Source organism: Trachemys scripta, chromosome 10 (assembly GCF_013100865.1).
Source record: "Trachemys scripta elegans isolate TJP31775 chromosome 10, CAS_Tse_1.0, whole genome shotgun sequence".
NCBI classification, from domain to species: Eukaryota; Metazoa; Chordata; order Testudines; family Emydidae; genus Trachemys; species Trachemys scripta.
Window position 1 is genome coordinate 3,616,731 of NC_048307.1, and position 19,861 is coordinate 3,636,591.

Genomic DNA, 19,861 nt, shown 5'->3' on the forward strand with positions numbered 1-19,861 from the left:
TCAGGGCTCGCTGCAGAGGAAGGGCCAAAGATTTGGCCCAAAGAAAATCAAGGCGAGTTGCAGAAGTTTCCAGGGCCAGATGCATGCCAGATGTTTGATCTCAGATCCAACTAGACCTTCCCTCTCCCAGTTAGATGTCTTCTCTACAGAGTATCTAGGCCCTGAAAGTGAAATCCCTATGTGGCTTATTCATGGCTTGTCCCACTAAAGCCCTTTGGGAATCCTTAAGTGAACTTGCGCAGTGCACAGGCCCCGTGCTGGTCCCTCTGCAGTGGGGTGAATTTCACCCTAAATACGTGTCATGCTGAAATGGAGTGAGCTCCTGTGCAGAGAACTGGGCACAAGGACATTTGCAAACTAGTTAGAAGTTGATAGCAATATCCCCTTATGCTTTTGTGTGTGTCCTGGTTGCATCAGGCATGGAATGGACGTCTCCTGAGTTGTTCTCTTACCGTTCTTCCCTCCTCGTAGGTGTTGATCAAGAAGGGAAGGGTCCCCATTGTGTCCCTAGAATGTGTTTCCTGCAAAGCCCAGTCTGTCTACGAAGTCAGCAAGAGCTCCTATGTCTACCTGGAGGGCACCTGCAGGAACTGCCAGAACGACTCCAAGCTTGGGGTAAAGTGGTGATGGGGAAGCCGTTGCTGTTGGAGGCAAAATCGATCCCTTTTGTGTTAGGGGGCGGGAGGGGTAGAATTAAGTGAAAAATAACACGATCGATGTGAACGCCCAAAGAGAAACAGAGCAGCAGGGCTCTGAGGCCTTGCTCAGCGTGTCCCCTTCATCCAGTGCAGTCCCCTGTGAATCTGCAAGAAGCCTTACCTCTTAGAGCAGGGTCTGTTTGTAGTGAACCTGGGGGAGGGGCTCTGACCCCATCACAGAGCCCCCCCCCCCCCCTGTCATGCCAGGCCTTGCCACTGTAGAGTCCGCAAGTTTGCTGCAACTGCCGTTCAAACGGAGCCGCTCAGGTTCTGTCAGCAGCAACTCCACCAAGTGAGCCTTCCCCTAGCCATGCCCATATGGGCTGTGCGAATTGTGTCCCCGTGGAGAGATCTTCTCAGTAACTGCCCTGGGAGTTGCGGGAAATGTGGCCTCCCTCCATCAGAGTGGCTCACCGCTACCCAAGGGCCATTCAACCCATGATGCCCCTGCCACGGCACTGTCAACCTGGGCTCACGTACCAGGAGCTCATTTCACGTTCCTTTTGATCAAGATTTTAAAGTGTTTTCGCCTCTCTGCTCTGTGGCCTGAGTTATTTTGGCTCAGGGGGTTGAAACATAGATCGCTCAGTCTGTTTTCTTCACCTCCAGCCACATTCCCCTCCCATCCGCGTACTGGGCTATATGGTGTTGGATGAAACAGGCTTTGTAAGTGAAAGTCCCACTGGAAACACCCAGTGAGCTGAGCGGTTTCCTGCACGGTGTTTTCCGGCCGCCTGTCTCGGTGTGTCTCGTTGTCACAGTTGTACGTTTGTACGATTGACAGGAACAATGCAGGACACAGTCAAAAAGCAATTGTAGCCTGTAAAAGCAATGTTATCCCCAGGAGATTCCACCACTGTTTAATTTGATTTCCTGTGTTTTGTGTTGTGTATTATGAAATATTTTGTCAGTGGATGATGTAATCCCAGAGACGAAAGTGGATCTCACAGTGGAAATATTCCCACCAGACAGTTTGGAAGCTTTCCAGTTCTTGTTGCTTCAGCACATGAGAACAAAGCTGAATTATCAACTGCAAATTTGGCAGCCTTTACCTCTAGATTCTATTTTTTCCCCTATAGACTCAGTCCAAAAACATTTTAGGGACATTACTTCAGATTAAACCAGAATTTCTCCTGTCTTTCTCCCTTCATCTCTGTAGAGATGGGCAGCACATAGCTTTAAAAACAAGTCTCTCATCTTGGACAAAACCACTACCTCCACTGGTAACACCGGAATGAACCTGGTCTTACGGCCAGGGGCCTTAAAGGATGGGGAAGGATACACCTTTACTCTTCACATCACTGACCTCACAACGGGGGAGGAAGGTTACGCCTCCATTGACCTGCTCCCGAACCGGCCTCCAATTGGAGGATTGTGTCAGCTCTCTCCAACCGGAGAAGTCAGGGCGCTGATGGCAAAAGTTCACTTTGAATGTGCAGGTGAGTGTGTGGTCGTGACAGTGCCAGAGATTAGCCTGGCATCTCTACTGTTCATCGGTGAGTGTGTTTCTCACACCAAGTGAGTTATCCAGATGCATGTATTCCTTGGTCCCACAGAGTTCTCGCTCTTTACTCTCAGCTCCACGTCTATTCCTAAGGGTACCTGTAGGTAGGTCAGATTTTTCATAAGCAGACCCTTAGGTTTGCAAGTACCAGACTGCAGGCCCCACTCAATTTTGGTACCCCAAGCATGCACATTCTAAAATCCATTTATGCACACATTTTTCACATCTAAATCAAGTATCCGAATGCCTGTCAAGCTAGTTGGTGCGAGTGGATTGTGTGTATAAACCTGGGTTTTGGGTGTGGGGAAAAAAGCGAGTGCCCAAACTTACATCCCCACATTCACACAACTCAGAAATTGGACACCACTTAGAGGCCACTCTGAAAATGTGGCCTGAATGATTTCATTCTGCTTTCCCCACCCAAATATAGCTTCCTTTCCTGCAAGTTATTTCTGACACAGTCACAGAGACAAAAATATCTAGCCCAATGATGCAAAAAGCTGACTGGTCCCTGTAACATATTGCTGTGGGCCTGCAAGTAAGTGTCTCTGAAACTCCCCCGCTTCTCTCCCAAGTGATTAGTATTAGAGATTCATGCTTTATTGTACATGAATGCTGGGATTCCATGTTTCCGATGGTAGGGCAAATTGGTTTCTAGCGCTAGTCATTCTTGTGATGGTGATCACATTGCAGCTTAAATCAGGTGGAAAAGCAAGAGGGTAATCAGAATGATGCGATTTTAATGTCTGGTATATTTTGATCTGCCAGCGCTAGTTATGAAAACTTTGTACCTTTGGCATTATGGGGTTTGTGGCTATTAGTTGTAATATATGTTAAGCAGGGACAAACTGCTGGATACAAAATACAGATCAGTGGGCTATATCCAGTGTAATAACCCATTCATTTCTAAGGCTGGTGGACTATAACAGGCTTGCACTGAGGTCTCAAGCTAACAGCAGCTTTTACAGGGCTTTTGTTTAGGACATTATATCTAGTCAGGGACCTTGGCTCTGCAGTACAACAGAATCGTCCTTGTTTTGCTCTTGAGTTATGGGGAGTACGTGGCTATTCCCATGGTGGCGTGTTGATTTCTCTAGGGTCTCCTGAATTGTTAAAAGCTCATGCTTCAGGGTTTCAACTGGCCACCTCTAGGGGGACAGGAAAGGATATTTTACCCCCAAGGTATTCTGGGTTGTTTGGGGATTTTTTGTTAATCTCCTTCCTCTGAAGCATCAAGGCTGGCCACAGCCGAAGCTGGGCCGCAGGGTGGGCTGGCCTGGCCATAACTCTGAGGTGGCACCGAGCAGCCTCTCTCTCAGGGGCTTGGTTGGCTGGTTCTTGCTCACATGCTCAGGGTCTAACTGATTACCATAGGTGTGGCCAGGAAAGACTTTTCCCCCAGGTCAGACTGGCAGGGACCTTGAGGAGTTTTTGTCTATCTCTGCAGCGTGTGGGCGCGGGTCGCTTGCCAGGATGATCTGGGTATATCATCCCTGCCATTGCAGGGGCCTTGGTGAACCTTGGTCTTGCCTATCCTCTGCCCATGACACATACTAGACTAGGCTCCTGTGGGCTGTGATACTTTGGTCTCATTTCAGTGGTTGGGTTTAGAGCGTGAGTTGATGGCCTGTGATATACAGGAAATCAGACGAGATGGTCCGGTGGTGCCTTCTGACCTTAAACTCTATGACCAAATGTTCTGGGGCCCAAAACCCACAACAGAAAACCCCTCAACTTGAGAGAAATCCAGCTCAGAGCTTTGTACCTCAGATCCCTCTATCAGTTCTCTGGAGGCTTTAGTTCAGCCTGTCCCACCCTGTCAGGGCAGCAGGGACACTCGCTGTGGAGGGGATGATGAGTAGGGCTCTACCAAATTCCTGATCCATTTTGGTCCATTTCAGAGTCATGGGATTTTTAAAATTGAAATGTCACGATTTCCGCTATTTAAATCTGAAATTTCACGGTGTTGTAATTGTAGGGGTCCTGACCCAAAAAAGAGTTTGGAGGGGCGGGGGGGGGGTTTCGCAAGGTTATTGTAGGGGGGGTTGGGACCGCAACCCTTACTTCTGAGCTGCTACTGGTGATGGCGCTTCCTTCAGAGCTGGGCGGTCGGAGAGCAGCAGCTGCTGGTTGGGAGCCCAGCTCTGAAGACAGAGCCACCACCAGCGGCAACGCAGACGTAAGGAGGGCCTGGTATGGTATTGCCACCCTTACTTCTGCACTGCTGCTTGCAGGGTATTTCCTTCAGAGCTGGGTTCCTGGCCAGCGGCCGCTGCTCTCTGGTTGCCCAGCTCTGAAGGCAGCGCCGCCGCCAGCAGCAGCTCAGACATAAGGGTAGCAGTACTGCAACGCCCCCTACAATAACCGCCCGGCCAACAGCCTCTGCTCTTCGGCCACCCAGCTCTGAAGGCAGCGCAGAAGTAAGGGTGGCACGACCATGTCCCCCCTAAAATAACCTTGTGACCCCCCTGCAACTCCCTTTTGGGTCAGGACCCCCAATTTGAGAAATGCTGGTCTCCCCGGTGAAATCTGTATAGTATAGGGTAAAAACACACAAAAGACCAGATTTCACGCGGGGGGACCAGATTTCACAGTCCGTGATGCATTCATGGCCATGAATTTGGTAGGGCCCTAGTGATGAGGGGAAAGAGGCAGGGGGAGTCAGCAATGTAACTCTGCACAGTATTATGCAAATCAAGGGACAAGAGTAACAGAGGGGAGAGAGAGGGCACGGGCCGCTGTTAATGATGGATTTAAAAGCCTGATCCCTAGTGGTCAAGACAATGGCTGCAGCTACAGGCCTGGCCTGGGGGGTGCGCTCGGATCCCATTGACACTGCCCGGTGTGCTTGGCTTGCAGGCTGGAGAGACACGGAGGACGAAGAGGCCCCCTTGGTGTACATCCTCCTGGCCACTCGCTGCAAAGCAGGGCAATGTGAGGAGTTCGGCATGTACAAAGGCAGCCGCTCTGAGCACAGCGCCTTCCTCCCACCAGGCTTCAGTGCAAACCGCTTCCTCGTGTACGTTTCTGTGCTCGTGCAGGATCAGCTGGGAGCTACGGTCGTGGCCCTCAACCGGTAAGGTGCTCCTATTACAGACAGGGGAAGCAACAGGCCCACAGCCACATGGTGAAGTAGGGGCCAAGCTGCGCACAAAATCCAGGAATCCCAAATCACAGGCCTGTGCCCTTGGCGGGATAACAAAGTGCGGCTTAGCAGCTGTGCAGTGGGCATGTCTGTTCAAGGGCTATGGATCCCTCGTCAGATGGGTTCCTGCTGCAACCGTGCCCAGCTCAGAAACCCCCCAGCACTGGTGGCAAATACAGCATCAGTGAAATATTGGGCCACAGAGACTGAGCTCCAGGCCTTACAGGTGGTCTCTCAAGGACTGAGTTAAGGCATAGTGGGATGGGAACTTGCATTCCAGCTGCCTCCGTCATGTCTGGGCTGTAGGTGGAGGAAGGAGATCACACTTCCTCAGGCCCTCACAAGCACTCACTTCTCTGATAGACACACACAAATTCACTCTATTTTTAACCATCTGTCGATACACACTTCCTCTCCTCATTCATTTTAATCAAACACAAGCACCATTTGGAAATCATTTAAAGACCTCTTCAGGTACGTCTTAAGTTTTACCTCTCCGCTAATAGACGGGGCTGCTAGACCAGTAAAGCTCGATGAACGCGACCTTGTTAAGAAAGATCAAAAAGCCCCCTGCACACACATTTCCCCTCACCTGAGTTACTGTTCCCGTGGCCATTCATCTTGAGTCACAGCCACGCTTCCCTTTTGAGGCAGGATGTCGTTTTCCAGGAGATCTAGCTCTATATTTTTTACGAGTAATATTGTTCGAGGGCAATACATCAGGCAAAGAGGCTGTGACTGACTCGCATTGCAGTTGGGTGGGAGAAGAATTTAATGTTCCTTTCGTACCCATAACAAATGGCTGCATTATTAGTGATGGCTTACTGGGAAAGCCAGATGAATAAAGGACACCTGGGCCCATTTATCTTGGAGCTCTCCCTGCTTGTGCTGCGAGCGTGCTCTGCCTCCTGCCCCTCCTTTGCAGCCAGAACCCTTTAAAGAAAGTTGGAAGCAGCAGGGAGCTGTGCTCGGAATAACCTGGTGTCCCACTGCTGACAAGCAGGGGCAGAGCTGTGTTTAGCTCAGGTGGGCGCACTCCTGTGTTTGGAGCTGGGGGTCGCTGGGGCAGGTCCCAGCACGGGCTGATTTCTGACACTCATCTTTCATTCAGTAGTGAATAAACACAAGCCCCCCCAGTGCATTAACCTCATGCATTGGGCCCCAAGGGACTAAATCCAAGCTGCAAGTGCCCCCTGGACTCTAGAAGATCGACACCTCTACAATCTACGTGGACTGAAGACAGTTCTTGGGTGCTTCTTAAACACCCTAAAACTGAACCCAGATCTTACTCCCAGGGTCAAACATCTCCCTTCTGCCAATCCAATGGTTACGTGGAGTTACGCAAGGGAGGAATTTGGCCCCTTATCTCAACTATTCAGAAACAGGCCTCCCCTCCTTTGTGAGACAGGGGTCTGAGAAGAGCCGGTCCATGCCCGGGGTCCAGTGACGCTCAAAGGACTTTCTCTAGGCGCTGCCGGGGGGAGGTGGGGAGGAATATGCTCATCGCCCTTGGTTCCATTCGACAGTCTGCTCTTTACAAACCGAGCGCTTCTTCCCCTTCCAGCTCCATGACCATCACCCTGCCAACCCCCGCGGCCGGAGTCCACAGCCTCTCTCACTGGCTCTACAATCAGACCGACACTGTGCTGCAGGGCTTGGTGAAGCAGGGGGACCCGCAGCATGTCATCGAGTACTCTCTGGCCCTCATCACCATCTTAAATGAGGTAAAGCAGTGCTGTCTGACCTGCTGCCTGGCTGGCTACCAGCTCTGGTTGGCTGGCCACTCGTTATCCAGTCCATGAGCTCACCTTGGGCCTGAGGTAAACTGACCGTTTCACCCGGTCTCCCAAGGAAGTTAGTAGATGTCGGAGACCAGCTGTGGGATGCTGGGCTGTGCTGGAGATCTGAGTGCGTCCCAGTCACATGACCTGTGTGAGAGCAGGGGGCATCAAAGTAGGCCCAGGAGAGGGAAATGTACCCTGTACCCACTCTCCGGCCTCATAGCCTACTTTCCTCCTCTGGATGCAGCCAGCCTTCCCTCACTGTCTTCTCCCCCAGTTTAAACACTGCACTTACCAATAGAAACCTTAGCCTGAGCTCCCCCTTGGGCTGGCTGTCGCAAAGCTCTCCCTCTCTCACTAGCCTTTCATGCACTTGAGTGGGTGCCACTGAGACCTGCCTGGCCCAGCTGCCAGGATGAGTCAGCAGAACGGCTCTGCACATGCACACGGGGCCTTCCACGGGTGCCCGACACGTGGCCACAAAGTACAACTCATGATTTTTCTCTCTTAACCATCATCTTCCCAGGCTCCCCACACAACTCCCCCAGCCCCTTTGTTCATTGTCACTCAAATCTCATTCAGGGCCCAGTCCTAGCAGGTGCCCAGCTCCCATAGATTTTTGTGGATCCCTCTTTCTTGCCGCAGATGAGCCTCGTCCCATCCTTTAGAGCCTATCAGTGTTGGTCCCTCAGGGAGTCAGCACAGGGCTCTCCCTTCCCCATCCCTGAAGGACTGAGCACACGGCTTCCTCAGCAATCCCAGACCACTAGGTGAATGGGGAACAAGAGAACAGGCCCTGAACTCCAGCCTTGGCAGTACAGTGGGCACAGATGCCTGTGCCAATCTAACCCACCTGGATTGTCCATAGCCTAAAATTGTGTATCCCTAAGACACTGTAAAGAGTCACTGTGCAGCCGGGGCGCCCAATTTTCAAAACATGGCCACTTTCACAGAGCATCCGGATCTCCACCTGGGTGCCCCGCTTTGTGCTTTGCTGGGTAAATGCCAGTTGTATGCACCTAGGTACCAGTTTAAGCCTGCAGAACAGGGGTGCCCTATTAAAGTGCCCATTTGAATTACAGAATTAGACTGGAACGCTCTGTTGAAAGCTGGGCCCACCGAGTGGCCCAACAAACAACAGCACAGGCAAGAGAGGAGATCTGGTACGATCACACAGCAACATTGAAAAGTGACCAGATCTCACTGAGACAAGAATGTTCTCGTAGCTGGCAGAAGCTGCAGAGGAGAAGACTCTTTCACGGAGATTGTTTCCTGTCCTGCTTCCAGTTATATTTTCCACTGGCAGCAGACTGCAAAGAGGCTTTTTAACTTTCAAATTGTATCCAGCAGCAGCCCTGGCTGTGCCTGCCGAGAACCCAGATATCAGAGACTCCCAGCTGGAAAGTCATTAAATGCTGCAATGGAAATTTGTGGTTGAGTGCTAAAGCTCGTGTTCTGCAAGCTTCTGATAAACCCCCCTGCTTTTGTTTCCCCTAAGCACGAGCACTTGATGCGCTCAGAAGCCAAGACCGGGGACGAACTAGATCTTCGCACCTGGACGCGGAGAAACATCACCGAGACCCTCATCTCCCTGAATGTGAACACGGTGGACGATATCCAGCAGATCTCCGCTGCCCTTGCTCAGTGCATGGTATGGGACCCTCCGGCCTCATTCTGCTCTGATGCTGAGTGATGGAAAGAAAGGGTAGCTCTGGCCTTTCCTTGTTCCGTTTCAGCTTCGCGCACATACACACACGTTGATCATATACAGAGGACAGGTATAATTTGTCGGTGACATCTGTAGGGCGTGTGTGTTTCTAGCCATCCATCTTTAAGTGCAAGCATTATCGTCGCTACCCTTTTCTCATCTATCATTCTCGAAAGGCAGCGAGAGATGAATGCGCACTCATCCCCTGCAGATGTTACCGAAGAATTTATACCTGTCCTCTGGAAACAGCCCTAGCACAGTTGCTTGGCAGCAGGAGGCTCGGAGCCTGTCATCATTTGAAGTATTGCATTCCACACTGTGGCAGCCTAGCCGGGGCCGGCTCCAGGGTTTTTGCAGCCCCAAGCGGCAGAAAAAAAAAAAAAAAGCCGCGATCGGCGGTAGCTCCACCGCGCCGCTTTCTTCTTCAGCGGCAATTCGGCGGCAGGTCCTTCCCTCTGAGAGGGACCGAGGGACCCGCCGCCAAAGAGCCCGACGTGCCGCCCCAAGCACCTGCTTGCTGAGCTGGTACCTGGAGCCGGCCCTGAGCCTCGCCCGTGGGCCCCACTTCCCAGGGCTGGGGCTGCTCCCTGTTGGATTCAGGAGGGGCTTTTTATGCTTCATCAGCTGGGCATCAAACGAATGAGCCCAGCTATTTAATGGGCTTGGCTTTGGGTGGCCAGCCAATCAACCGCCTGCTCTTCTTCCCCTACCTCTCGAAGGGAAGTGAGGCTTTGCTTGCCCATCACCGTCATTTCTGAGCACCTCCCTCAGACCCATAAATAGCTCCGCACGCTCGCCCATTGACAATGCGGCCTGCCATGAATCCAACAGCCCGCTGCTCTCAAAATCCTTGTCCCGGGACCCCCTTTGCTTCGAACAGCTCATCCTGGGATCCTTCTCGCCAAAGCCACTGCTTTCTCTTCTGCCTCTGTCCCTGCCCTGAACTCTGGCCCCATGCATCACTTTCCTCTGCCGGATTTTACTAGCACAAGACACACTCGACCTCTTCTCGTGAGCCTGCAACCCAGCACCTCATCGGACTGCAGTGGAGCTGGTCAGGGAATGGAAGTCTTGTCCTGTAGTCAGGTTTGACATTCCCAGATTAGTTTTGGCTCCGAGCCAGAGCAAAAAGCCGAAATAGCAACCAAAAAAAAAAAAGGCAGAGAACAAAAAGTTTGACATTGGAAAAATAGAAAAAAAGGCATCATTTTAAAGTAACTTTTTTGTTTGGTTTTAGAAATGTTGGCTCAAAATTAAACTGCTTGTTTCTATTCTCCCTATTGGGGAGAGAAAATGTTAATTTTAACATTTTTCCCCACAGAGAGTTTCTATTTTGACAAAAACCACATTTTCTGCCTGGAAAGTATTTCACGTCAGCTCTGCTCCTTGGGTAACAGTCTCCCTGGGGCAGTTCTTCCATGACTCCTTTTTGCTGTTCTCTCCCTTCCTTCCTCTGCTCTGTGTAACTCGTTTTCATCTTACATGCTGCTGCTGTCTCTTCTTTACATAGTAAGATCCTCAGGGTAGAGAGAGGTCCTCTTATATCTCTGTAAATAGTGCTGTATATTAATGTACAAATACAAGCCCATGGGGGCTTTCACACCCCTTTGTGCTGCAAGTCGTTCTGACATCTGTGGTGAATCCTCTGATGACAAAAAGAAGAGGAGCTAGGAGATGGGTGGTGGTAACTGCTTCCATGTGTTTCGTAGCTTATTCCCATCGAGCCCATGCTTTAAACGTAGAACATTCTGTTTCTTAGACACATCTGGGAGTGGATGGGAGGGACGGTCATCAAAACTGGGTGGTGAAATCCCTCCCACAGCTCTAGGACATGTTTGAATGTTGGAGATGGATCCACTTAGAGCCAAATCCTGCTCCCGTTGAAGACAATGGAAAAAACCCAACCGCCTCTGGTTGTCTTCAACAGGAGTAAAATTCAGCCCTGAGGTAACAACTTGAAAGAAGCAACAAGAGACACATTCACTCCTGGTGTCAGAACCCCAGGGACTTGGGTGCCCTGCCTTGCATTGGTACCTCTAGACAGGCTATTATTGCAGTGCGAGTTGTCTAGGTACTACAGTGAAGGGAACGCTAGACGGCCAGTAGGTAGGTAGATTATGATATCCAGTGAGAAGGGTAAGTAGATGATTGGGGGAAAAAATGGACTTGGTTGTGGATAAAGTACAATCTGAAGAGAACTATTAGAGATATGGCACACAGGGTGCACGGTCCCGATCCAGCGGCGCTCCCAAGCACAGGTTGAACTAGAGGCATGCAGGTAGTCTCAGAGCCAGAGCGCTCAGCATTTGGTAGGACTGAACCCAGTAAGTACCATGCACAGCTGCTACTGCCGTTTATACAGAGTTGATTTCGCTGGATTAGCCTGCATTTCTAACGGCAGGTGGCGAGCAAGGAGCTTCTTTGCAGATCATGTCTGACCGGGACCTTGAGCAAGCTGGAAAGCATGATGGCCATCCTCCAGGGCGAAACCACTCAGGGCATCATGACACCGACAGCCATCGCGGACAACATCCTCAACATAACGGGTCAGTTCTGGGGGCCCCCAAGCAACGGAGACGTTCTCTAGGCGGTGTTCAGGGCATGGACGTCACTGCATGGGCGGGGGGTAGATTTTAAAAAGATGATCAGGGAAGGACCAGGCTAGAAAAGCTGGGAAAGGTTTCTTAGGCCTTCTCCCGGCTGGGAGATGTCCTGAGCAAAGGCTGCCTACAGCTAGTGTTTATCACAGACGTGGGCCAGTGCCAAGCCCTCCATTTGAATAGCATCCCCCCCTCCAGGCATTGGGGGAAAATCTGAATCTGTAGGTTGGGTCCACCTGTAATTTATCATCTCTCCGATTTTCCCACTGTCATCCTGCTGGTGCCTGTTCCCTGCTGGGGCATTTGAAACTGACAGCCCCTGAATTAATGAAGTCGTTGGTACTCTAGGGAACAGCCCGTTTTTAGGAAGCTTGAGGATAACAGAGGCAGCTTCCAGATGTGTGGGCTGTCATGCACAGCATCAAGTTGGGCTTCATCCTTGACAGATGTGCTTATGGAAACTTCATTGGCCTCTGACATCACCTTCAGGTTACCTTTAAAGAAAGGCCCGTTATTGGCATGCTTGCAATGGGCTGTGTTTGTAATGGCATTACTCTTTATAGTTCCAGGGGTTTGTTATATTGGTTCTATGTGTCTATTTCCCTCCATCCACTTTTCTCGCAGCCCTTTCACAGAAGGAAGAGGAAGCCCACATTAGGATCTTGTAACTTTAGATCTTAACCACACCATAGGTTAGAAAAAACACAGCGATGCAGAAGAGCGCTGTATGTTTAGCTATGGACGATGGAGAGCTTTCATTGGGGAAGGTCCTGTGTCACAATGCTGTAGTCCAATAGAAAGCCAGTAAGGAAGGAGATTTCCTGATGGTTGTGGGAAGGAGTTGAGTGTTGCCTAGATTGTGGTCCTCACTGCTATTCCATTTGCTATTTTACCTCTCTCCTTACAGGGGACTTAATACAACTCGTCAACACAGTTCCACAGGAGTCAAAACTCCAGGAATTGTGCAACGATCCCCACCGTGTGCTGGTAGCTTCCAAAGCCTACAGCCTGTCCTCCAGCCTGATGCGCATCCTCATGAAGTCCCGGGTGCTGAATGAGGAGCCCCTTGAATTGGTGGGAGGAGAAATCGTGGCCAAAGGCAAACGGTCTGATCCCCTCAACTTGCTCTGCTATGAGAACACGTTGGACTGCCAGTTCTCCATCCCCCAGGCCTTCAACACCACCTTCTCCGACCTGACCGACGTGGTCCAAGTCATGTTCCGGGTGGACTCCAACCCCTTCCCCTTTGGCTACATCAGCAACTACACTGTGTCCACAGAGGTGGCCGCCATGGAGTTTCAAACCAACAACGGGACCCAGATTCCCATCGGGAGTCTGGACGCAGAGAAGGCCATCACTGTGATGGTACTGAACAATGCTATGACGAACATCTCCGCTGGCTCCGCAATCATTCAGGGAAAGACTTCGGTGAACCTAGTTGTTACGACAGAAAACAACAACAGAGAAGCAGGATTGCATTTCCAGCTCACCTACAGAGTCTTAAATGGTAGGTACCGCACTTTTTCTGCTGTTCAATATACTTTTCATCTGAAGGCCAGAGAGAGCACAGGGCCCGGGGCCTGCATGCTAAACGGGATCTGCTACAGGGCAGGGACCAGTCAAGCACAACACACGAGCAAGGGATCAGGATTGAGAGCTGCACTGCAAGTCACGGCCATATGGGAGTCACTGTCCCCAGTGGGACTAGAGCTCAAATCCTTTGCTCTCCAAAACCACTGGCCTTAACCACTGGAGCCAAAGGAGAATCCTGTTGGCATATAGCAGCCTCAGAGCTTCGTCCGTGTGTTCCAGTGACATTGGGCAGGGTAGATGCTTTCCAAATGCTTGGAGTCTAGCTGCGCTAGGACTGGTATAGCATAGTCTCTGTGGACTTCCAGCCACTAGAGGGCGAGAGGATCATGCTTAGGATTCTCATTCCCTGCTGCAGTGAGGAGGGGTGATACCTAATTAGGGAGCCGGTCGCACTCCTCTGAGCCCAGGAGCTGCCGTTCCACCCGGCCCTTCCGCGAGCTGCACAAGCGGTGGAGGAAGTTCCTTACTCTTACCCCTGCGTCCCTGCAAGAGCCTGGCAGAACCTAGCCCCAGGTTTTACTAGGGCATGTCAGACACTGCAAGATACGCTACCGTTGTCTGGCTCCTCTCGCCCTGCACACCTGGTGCCACTCTCCTCTTGCAGGAGGAATGTCAGGCGGGTCTGGGCCTGTTCCCGCTGACTTCGCTGACCCAGGGTCAAACCCCAGTCAAGCATTTCCCCCTTGGAACACAAATCGAATTGAGCTGCGTGGTGAGAATGGTCCGTGGGTTACCTCTGGCGTTAGTGACATGCTAAGATACAGCGGGACTGAGCATTTGTTCCTGAGCACCAAAGGCCCAGTCCCGCGCTGTGCAGAGCCACCTCCCTCCCTGCTGAGGGCAATGGGAGCGGAAGGCATGTAAACCCTTAGCGGCAGGTGCTCAGCACCTGTCAGGATGGATCCTTCCAACCAGTCCTGTATGGGCTGCTGACACGTGAGCGTGGTACCAGGAGCAGTGGCACTTAACATTCACTTCTGTAAATATCACAGGTCCAATCTAGCAGCCCTCACTCAAACAAGACACCTGCTGAAGTCAGCAGGATTGGGGCCCACGCTGGGGGTTTGTAAAGGGCTTTCCATTCCCTCTCTTCCCCTTGCTGCCCAGATCGTTACATCTCGAGCGAGCTGGAGCCGTTCATCGCAGCCTACCTCTCTCCCTTGCCTGCGCCCAACGAGCACAACTGCAGCGCGGCCAAGAAGATCGGGCTGGAGGCCGTGGAGAGACGGGACCACAAGCGCTACACTTTCTTCATTTCCCCAATGTAAGAGAAAACAACCCCCCCCCTCCCGTGTAACCCCTAGCCCTGGCTCTCGCTCGTGGCTTTAGACCATAAGCTTTTGGGGGCAGCTTACCCATTCTGGCGTCAGGCACATCTGCTGCCCCGGTCGCCCCTCGCTCCAAGTCTCGTTCCTGCTGGCATACGTGTCCCTCTGCTGGTAGGGCAGTTCGGTGCTTTTCCCCGTCTGGCCAAACTGAGGAGGTGTCTCCTTCCCGGGAAAGCAGCATCCCAGACAGAGTCCCAGTGTAATTACTATGACCCGCCCGCTCAGCTTCTTTACTAGGGCCCAGCCTCCCTTGAGCACCTGCCCAACTTCTCCTCACTCCAAGGGAACAGCCTCTCAGCGCTGCAGCTCCTTTCCCTTCAACCCCCCCTCCCTCCCCTGGCTCCAAGCAAGCCTTCAGCACCCCTTCCCCAAGCTCAAATTTATTCACACTACTGAGGCAGGGGTCTGCACCACCTCCCTCTCTGGGGGTCACCACTGCAGGGGACTCATTCCCCAGAACTCAGTGGCTCCTTCACCCCGATGATGCAAGCTGAGTAAGGGGCTTCCTTCCACCCTCCCTTTCAGGGAACACCTACGTGAGCACCGGTGCCAACCTAGACCTCAACCCCACACTGCGAACGTGCTGCCCAGGCCTCTTCCTTCTCATGCTCCAGTCACCCCCTGGCCCCGTCTGGATTCTGCTCCGAGGCCCCAGCCAGGCTCCTTGCCCTTAGCCCATCCTGGCTGTTGCTCCAGGTCTGCCCGTCCCTGGACAGCTATTATGGGGCAGCCTTATATACTTCAGTCACTTGACTGTCACCTGCCCCTTTCCTAGCAAAGCTTGCTCCCAGTTTGGTCATGTGATCCAGAGAACTACACATCCCAGAATGCCTGTGCCGTGGAACTGCCCTTAAAGGGAACAGATGCACAGATCCCCTGCTGTACAGTGCCAAAAACTTTGGGTGTGGAGGAGTGAGCTAGGCACTGGGTGGTCCTGAGTTCTAATCCTGACTCTTGACTTACTGTGTGGCCTTCCGCAAACCACCTTTGGCCTCGGTTCCTCATTTACCCCATCTGTAAAATGGGGCTATTGATATTCACCCACCTACCTGCCCACGTAGATCACTTGGCACTTTGAACACGTAAAGTTCTATATAAACATTTAGTATTATTATTGTACTGTTAGATTTTGGGATCCAACCTTTCTTGTTTATTGCGTTAATCATTGGTACAACTTCAGTAGTTGAAATATTTCTTTTTTTTTCCCACAGCAATAAATGTTTACGCCTCCCGTTATTTATGAACCACTCCTAGGTGTTACCCAAGAAGAAAGTTGGTGGACTGGGAATAGGTGGGGCCAGGGTAGAGCCACTGCTGTGTAATTTAGCACGGCTTCCAGGGCTTTTGGTAACAAGATTCTCAAAGAGGGATTCATAGTCTTAATGAACAAAGCCTTTCCCAGGCCCACTATGGAAGTGTCACCCGAGTCAGGGTAACGCAGTTAAGGGGTGGTGGGGTAGCTGTGCAAGTCTAGCCACCGATTCGCTTTTGCAAAAGAGGAGAATGTGCACTATAATTAGTGCATCTACCACACCGGGCTCCTAGTCCATGACTAACAGACATACAAACAATAATAAGTAATAAAGCCTTGGGGAGCCCATGAGTTCCCCCACAGCAAAAGGACTCTGTAACTTACTCACTATTAGTAGGATCCGTTTTCCTATGTCGCTTTGCACAGAAGTTGGTACTGAGTCAATTGCTCGCCACGCAGCAGGGCTGTTTGCATGGAAAGTCACTTGTGTGCCATAGATCGGCTCAGGATAGGGATTCGCGGCTCATCCAGGGGCTGGCGGATAAGCAGCCCCGTGCTTGCTCTTCTCTTTTTAGTACTGATGACACCACCAAGGACTATTACTTCAACATCACAAACCATTTCAGTTGGTCGCCGGTGGAGGTGACCCTGAGTTTGTACACCTCCTTGTGCCAGTACTTCAGTGAGCAGGAGATGAGGTGGAAGACGGAAGGCATCATCCCATTGGAGGACACCAGCCCGGATCAGGCTGTGTGCTTAACCCAACACCTGACAGCCTTCGGAGCCAGCCTGTTTGTTCCCCCAAACTCCGTCCAATTCATATTTCCTGTGAGTAAAAACAAAAACCAGACACTGGCGCTTTCCTGCACACTGGATAAATTAGCAGCTTGCTGGCTTTTGAATGTGCCCGCTTGAAAAAACAACTGCTGCTCTCAACACATCTCACAAGCTAAGTAGAGTCATGCCTGATCTATGCTTGGATGGGAGACCAACCAGCAAGACCAAGGCCCCAGCATAGCCCCCTTGGGAACTTTGCTGCTGGAGGTGCCCTGTTTCAGAGAGATGTACACATCGGTCCTGACCAATTGTAGTCATTAAAAATCCCATAGCACTTTTACTGAGCGTAGGGTGGTTAAGCCCCAGGGTCCTGGCCAAATTCTGGTTGCATTTTGCTTACCTTCTCATTTTTGCCACAGAGTTCTTCCCTTCCTGCCCAAAGCTGTTGCATAGTTTTGTTTTACAGTTTTAGAGGCTGCTCCTACCAGGTGCTCTGTGCCTTCTGATGGAGTTCAGGCTTCTCTGTAGCTCTGTAAGTGACGTCAAGGGGAGCTACAGGCGTTCAGCACTTTCCTGCATGAAGCCCTGGAGAGCGGCTGAATTCCACTCCAGAGGTGGATGCATTTCAGCAGTGGGCAGGGTGATTGATGTGCATACGCATAGTCTGTACTCCAGTTAGGGAGCCTGCAGGATGGACGTCACTATGTAAGATGAAGATATGTGTTACTTATTGTTATTGCATTCAGTGAGGAGTGAATGTGAGGCTGTGAAGAGAGGAGCTTGGGGAGGGAAAAGCATCTTTCAATATCTTTCATTTTGCTTAGCCTCCTGGCCCAGGTCTCAACTACATCGTTTTACTGACATGTGCCGTCTGCTTTGTGACATACTCTGTGGCCATACTGATTGTGCACAAACTGGACCTGATCGACATTAACCGAGTGGGGGTGATTCCGTTCTGCGGGAAGAACGGGATGTATAAATATGAGATCCTGGTGAAAACCGGCTGGGGCCGAGGATCAGGTCAGTAACAGCGTCACTCTCTGGAACGGCTGACCGTGGGGTAGCTCCATATTAGTCCTTTGAGACTTCTAGGCACCGCATCACAGCGAATCGCCCTGCATGGCACAGAACTTTCCCAGGGTTCTCCAGAGCAGCGAGGGAGGGTTGCCCCTGAGGATCTGGAAGGTGTTTCCGGCTCTGAAAGGGGTTGAGTTATTCTGCCATGGTCCGGCTCCTTCTTGCAATTCTGCTGAAAGCGCCCTTGTATGTCTTTGAGACGTTTTCAGTTCAGGCCAATTCAATGCGACTTCAAAAGGAAACAGCCCTCAGGTAAGTGTCAAATATAAGTATGATCCACAGAGGATGGGTCTTCGTACTGGGCTTGGGGCTTGATCCCGTGTCCATTTACCAGCCCTGCCTGTTCCTGATTGGGGGCGATGACTCCGCAGCACGATGCCCTCTTGCTCCTTTCTCCCGGGATTAGGCACAATTTCTCCTCCTCTCATTTTGTGGAGATGTTGCTCGTGGTTCCCGATCGTTTCAGGGAGAGCGTTGAATTTTACTCCAGCTGGCCCTTTGGGGCCAGCACTGCTATAAGACAGTGAGTTGGATTCTCTCCTGCTTTCTGTGCGTTGCCAGCACAATTAATCGCTTCACTCTGGTCCCTGAGTCTCTCTTAGCAGCGAGGAGGAAGGAGGCAGAAAGCTTGGGCTGGGATAGCAGCCACAACCGCTAGAAACATCATCTTTGGACTTTGAAACGCGAGCGGATATAATCTGGGAGCGTTGATTGAGCGTCTGTACAGAATGCCCTGGTGTCACTGTCGGATAGCTGCTCTCATTGGCGCCAATGGCTTCCCTGGGAGCAGGTTCATGCCCTGTCACCATGTCTGGGTCCTTATAGGCGAGCAGGGGACATTTAGGTGGCCCAGGTGAAACAAGGAGTGTCTGGCAGCTGGTCCCGGGGAGTAGTCAAAGAAAACAAGCTTTTCAGCCACTCCGTGGAAAGAACATCCAGAACAAACATCTCCTCCCACCAGGATGTCAGCAAGTTAAAGTACATTAGCTCACATCCCATCTCAGAAGGAAACATACTAAAGCCCATGTATCAATCCGATCTCACCAGCTGACTCTTCCAAGCTGTGTGTAACCCTATCTCTGGGTGTGGGGAGGCCAAGCAGCAACCATGGATACAAACATGTTAATTTCTTATGGGTCTCTGGGTGGCCTCTCAAAAGGGCCATTTCATTTGGTCACAGGGTTGGGGGAAGAGAACTCTGCACTGGATGGGATCTGCCACACTGAACCCTCCTGTTAACTCCTGCCAGGTACCACCGCCCACGTGGGGATCACCCTGTACGGCGTGGATAATAAAAGTGGTCACAGGCATCTGGATGGGGAGAACGCTTTCCACCGCAACAGCCTCGATGTTTTTCAGATTGCGACGGAACAGAGCCTGGGCAGCGTCTGGAAAATCCGCATCTGGCATGACAATAAAGGTGAGGCCTGGGCAGGTGTGCCAGGTTTGGACAGCTGGGAGGATCACCATTGGGTTGGTGATTTACACTGGTGTAAGATCTGAATCAGACCTATGGTATTCGATATTCTTGCAAGGTTTCTGCCTGTGCCACTCTTGGCTACCCCCAGAAATCCTGCACGAGCAGCCATTCTTGCACGGGGGATTGTGCTGGGAAGCTGATGAACTCTGATGGGTAACTAAGAACATTCACTGCCTTAGGACACACCGCACTGTGGAGAGACTTTATTGTCCATTGGCCACGGCATGGGGCTGGCAGCCAGGGGACTTGAGCGCTTTCCCCAGCTCTGTCACTGCGTTTCCTTGGGAAAGTCTCTTCAGGCCACATTTGCCAAAGGATTCTAATTTTGAATGCCCAACCATAGACACGTAGGCTGACGTTTTCCAACGGGATTGCCTGGAATTAGGTGTGTAAATCTATGTGCAAGCCCCAAAATGATTTTCACAGATGTCCTTGGTGCCTCAGCTACCGCAGATTGGGGCTATATTCTAGTTACCTACATTTGTAAAGTGCTTTGAGATGGAAGTGTCTGTCTTAGGCCCTTCCAGAGTGGCCCATCCCATAGTGCCTGTGGGCCACCCCATCCCGTAGGGATGAGGAGTGTGATTGATGAGCATTACTGACTGTTATTACTCTCCTGAGCTCGTCCCCGGGGCTGTGCAGCTATTCATACTGCATGGCAACCCTGTGCCCCTGCAGAGGGATTGTCTGCCATGAGCCACGTCACTCTGTTTCCCTGCTCTTAGGACTCAGCCCTTCTTGGTACCTGCAGCACGTCATAGTCCGAGACCTGCAGACCAGCAAGAGCTACTTCTTCCTGGTGAATGACTGGCTGTCCGTGGAGAGCGAGGAGAATGACGGCATGGTGGAGAAGGAGGTCTATGCCGCCAGTGAGTGCTTGGCTGCTGGGACACGCGGCCTGGAACATTCAGTGTTCAT

The 19,861-nt window shown here is 51.5% G+C and overlaps 1 protein-coding gene across 4 annotated transcripts in view; it reads left to right on the top strand.

Annotated features, from left to right (window-relative positions):
- PKD1 (polycystin 1, transient receptor potential channel interacting) overlaps positions 1–19,861 on the top strand; it is a 133,220-nt gene that overhangs the window by 86,830 nt on the left and 26,529 nt on the right. For all 4 annotated transcript variants that reach the window (XM_034784707.1, XM_034784709.1, XM_034784708.1 and 1 more), the window contains 12 exons: positions 472–615; positions 1,858–2,137; positions 5,062–5,278; positions 6,912–7,071; positions 8,627–8,779; positions 11,238–11,382; positions 12,344–12,943; positions 14,137–14,293; positions 16,185–16,437; positions 17,211–17,406; positions 18,713–18,883; positions 19,669–19,812. In XM_034784707.1, the coding sequence (XP_034640598.1) occupies positions 472–615; positions 1,858–2,137; positions 5,062–5,278; positions 6,912–7,071; positions 8,627–8,779; positions 11,238–11,382; positions 12,344–12,943; positions 14,137–14,293; positions 16,185–16,437; positions 17,211–17,406; positions 18,713–18,883; positions 19,669–19,812 (2,620 nt within the window). The remainder of the gene's footprint in view (positions 1–471; positions 616–1,857; positions 2,138–5,061; positions 5,279–6,911; positions 7,072–8,626; positions 8,780–11,237; positions 11,383–12,343; positions 12,944–14,136; positions 14,294–16,184; positions 16,438–17,210; positions 17,407–18,712; positions 18,884–19,668; positions 19,813–19,861) is intronic.